Raw genomic sequence first — 1,303 nt, forward strand, 5'->3', positions numbered from 1 at the left:
ACACACACACACACACACACACACACACACACACACACACACACACACACACATAGATGCACGTGAAATAATGAAATAAGGGGGGCTGACATGGGGTGAGCTAAGGAAGAGAAAAGGAGGGAGTATTATTACAGTTTCCCTGGCAGATGGTGCCTCATGWCCAGGCGCACAAAAGAAATAATAATAGACCTCGCAACACATCCACACCCTCCCACACAAAAACAGTCAGGGTGACTGTGGCCTACACAGCCTTGCTGGTATGTGAGGACATTTTTACATTACAGATTAGAAATGAACAGTTCAGTTCCTTCGGCTGCAGATTGTATTCATATTAAACCTCTGGCTCAAAGCAGCTTTGAGCAAACCAACATTTTTTCTTGTGGTGAATCAATGGATAGTGAGACAAGATGGAATTTGGACATCCTTTGCTAGGGAGGGTGCTAGAATAACAAGAACACACTCGCCCACTCACAATATGTCAGGAAACTGAACAGCCATGTTGAAGTACATGCATTTTTTTTCCATTTTAATTTTGCACTCATATGAATTTTTTTTTGGGAAAAAAGTTCACTAACAGTTGCTAATTACAATACTCTAACCCCTTCCACCCCCACAAAAAAGTCACTGAAATTATTGTTATTAATATTTCGTCAGTAATTTTGAATGTACCCTTTCTGCTCGGCTCAATCWGTTACATTTGTTTCTAAATTAAATGACTTGTTTGCCTTTTTGTTATGCTGTCACTCCCTGTTGATTATCCATTGTTCTCTTTCCTCCCTTCCTGCCACACATTATTGCCGTTCTGTTCTGTTTTACCCTAAAGTGGTTCTGAGTCGACAACAGAGGAGGGTCCAGCTCATTCGGATTCGACAAAGGGAAGAGAGGCTGAAAAAGGAGAAGGAGAACAAGAAGAAGAAGAAAAGACACGAGAACCAGAAGACCGCCCTCAAGCAGAAGGCCCACTCCCATCACCACCACCATCCACAGTACCACCACCCGACAGCGTCCCACCTCCATCACCAAACCCAGAGCTCCCAGCCACCTAAAGTTCCTCCCCCTCCTTCTCAGACGGAACCTGGCTACCACCGGAAACCCAACCCTAAAAGACGATTTGATGGTGATGTTCTGTCTCCGGTAAGATGGCAGAACCATATTCAACTTAAAGTGCATGTGACATGCATGTGCTTCAAATACAAAAAGTCAAAGAAAACATCTTTATATTTAAGAAAATTGCCTTAACATTTTGTCACATAACTGGCTGGTAAAACAGGAAGTGACATCAAAGGAGAATATATATATATAT

The 1,303-nt window shown here is 42.4% G+C and overlaps 1 protein-coding gene across 1 annotated transcript in view; it reads left to right on the forward strand.

The window, feature by feature from the left end:
* Nucleotides 1-1,303, forward strand: part of tmem198aa (transmembrane protein 198aa) — a 38,016-nt gene that overhangs the window by 33,493 nt on the left and 3,220 nt on the right. The window contains exon 6 of the mRNA XM_014022321.1: nucleotides 824-1,134. Within this exon, the coding sequence (XP_013877775.1) occupies nucleotides 824-1,134 (311 nt within the window). The remainder of the gene's footprint in view (nucleotides 1-823; nucleotides 1,135-1,303) is intronic.

The sequence above is a fragment of the Austrofundulus limnaeus genome, unplaced genomic scaffold, assembly GCF_001266775.1.
Source record: "Austrofundulus limnaeus strain Quisiro unplaced genomic scaffold, Austrofundulus_limnaeus-1.0 Scaffold325, whole genome shotgun sequence".
Taxonomy (NCBI): domain Eukaryota; kingdom Metazoa; phylum Chordata; class Actinopteri; order Cyprinodontiformes; family Rivulidae; genus Austrofundulus; species Austrofundulus limnaeus.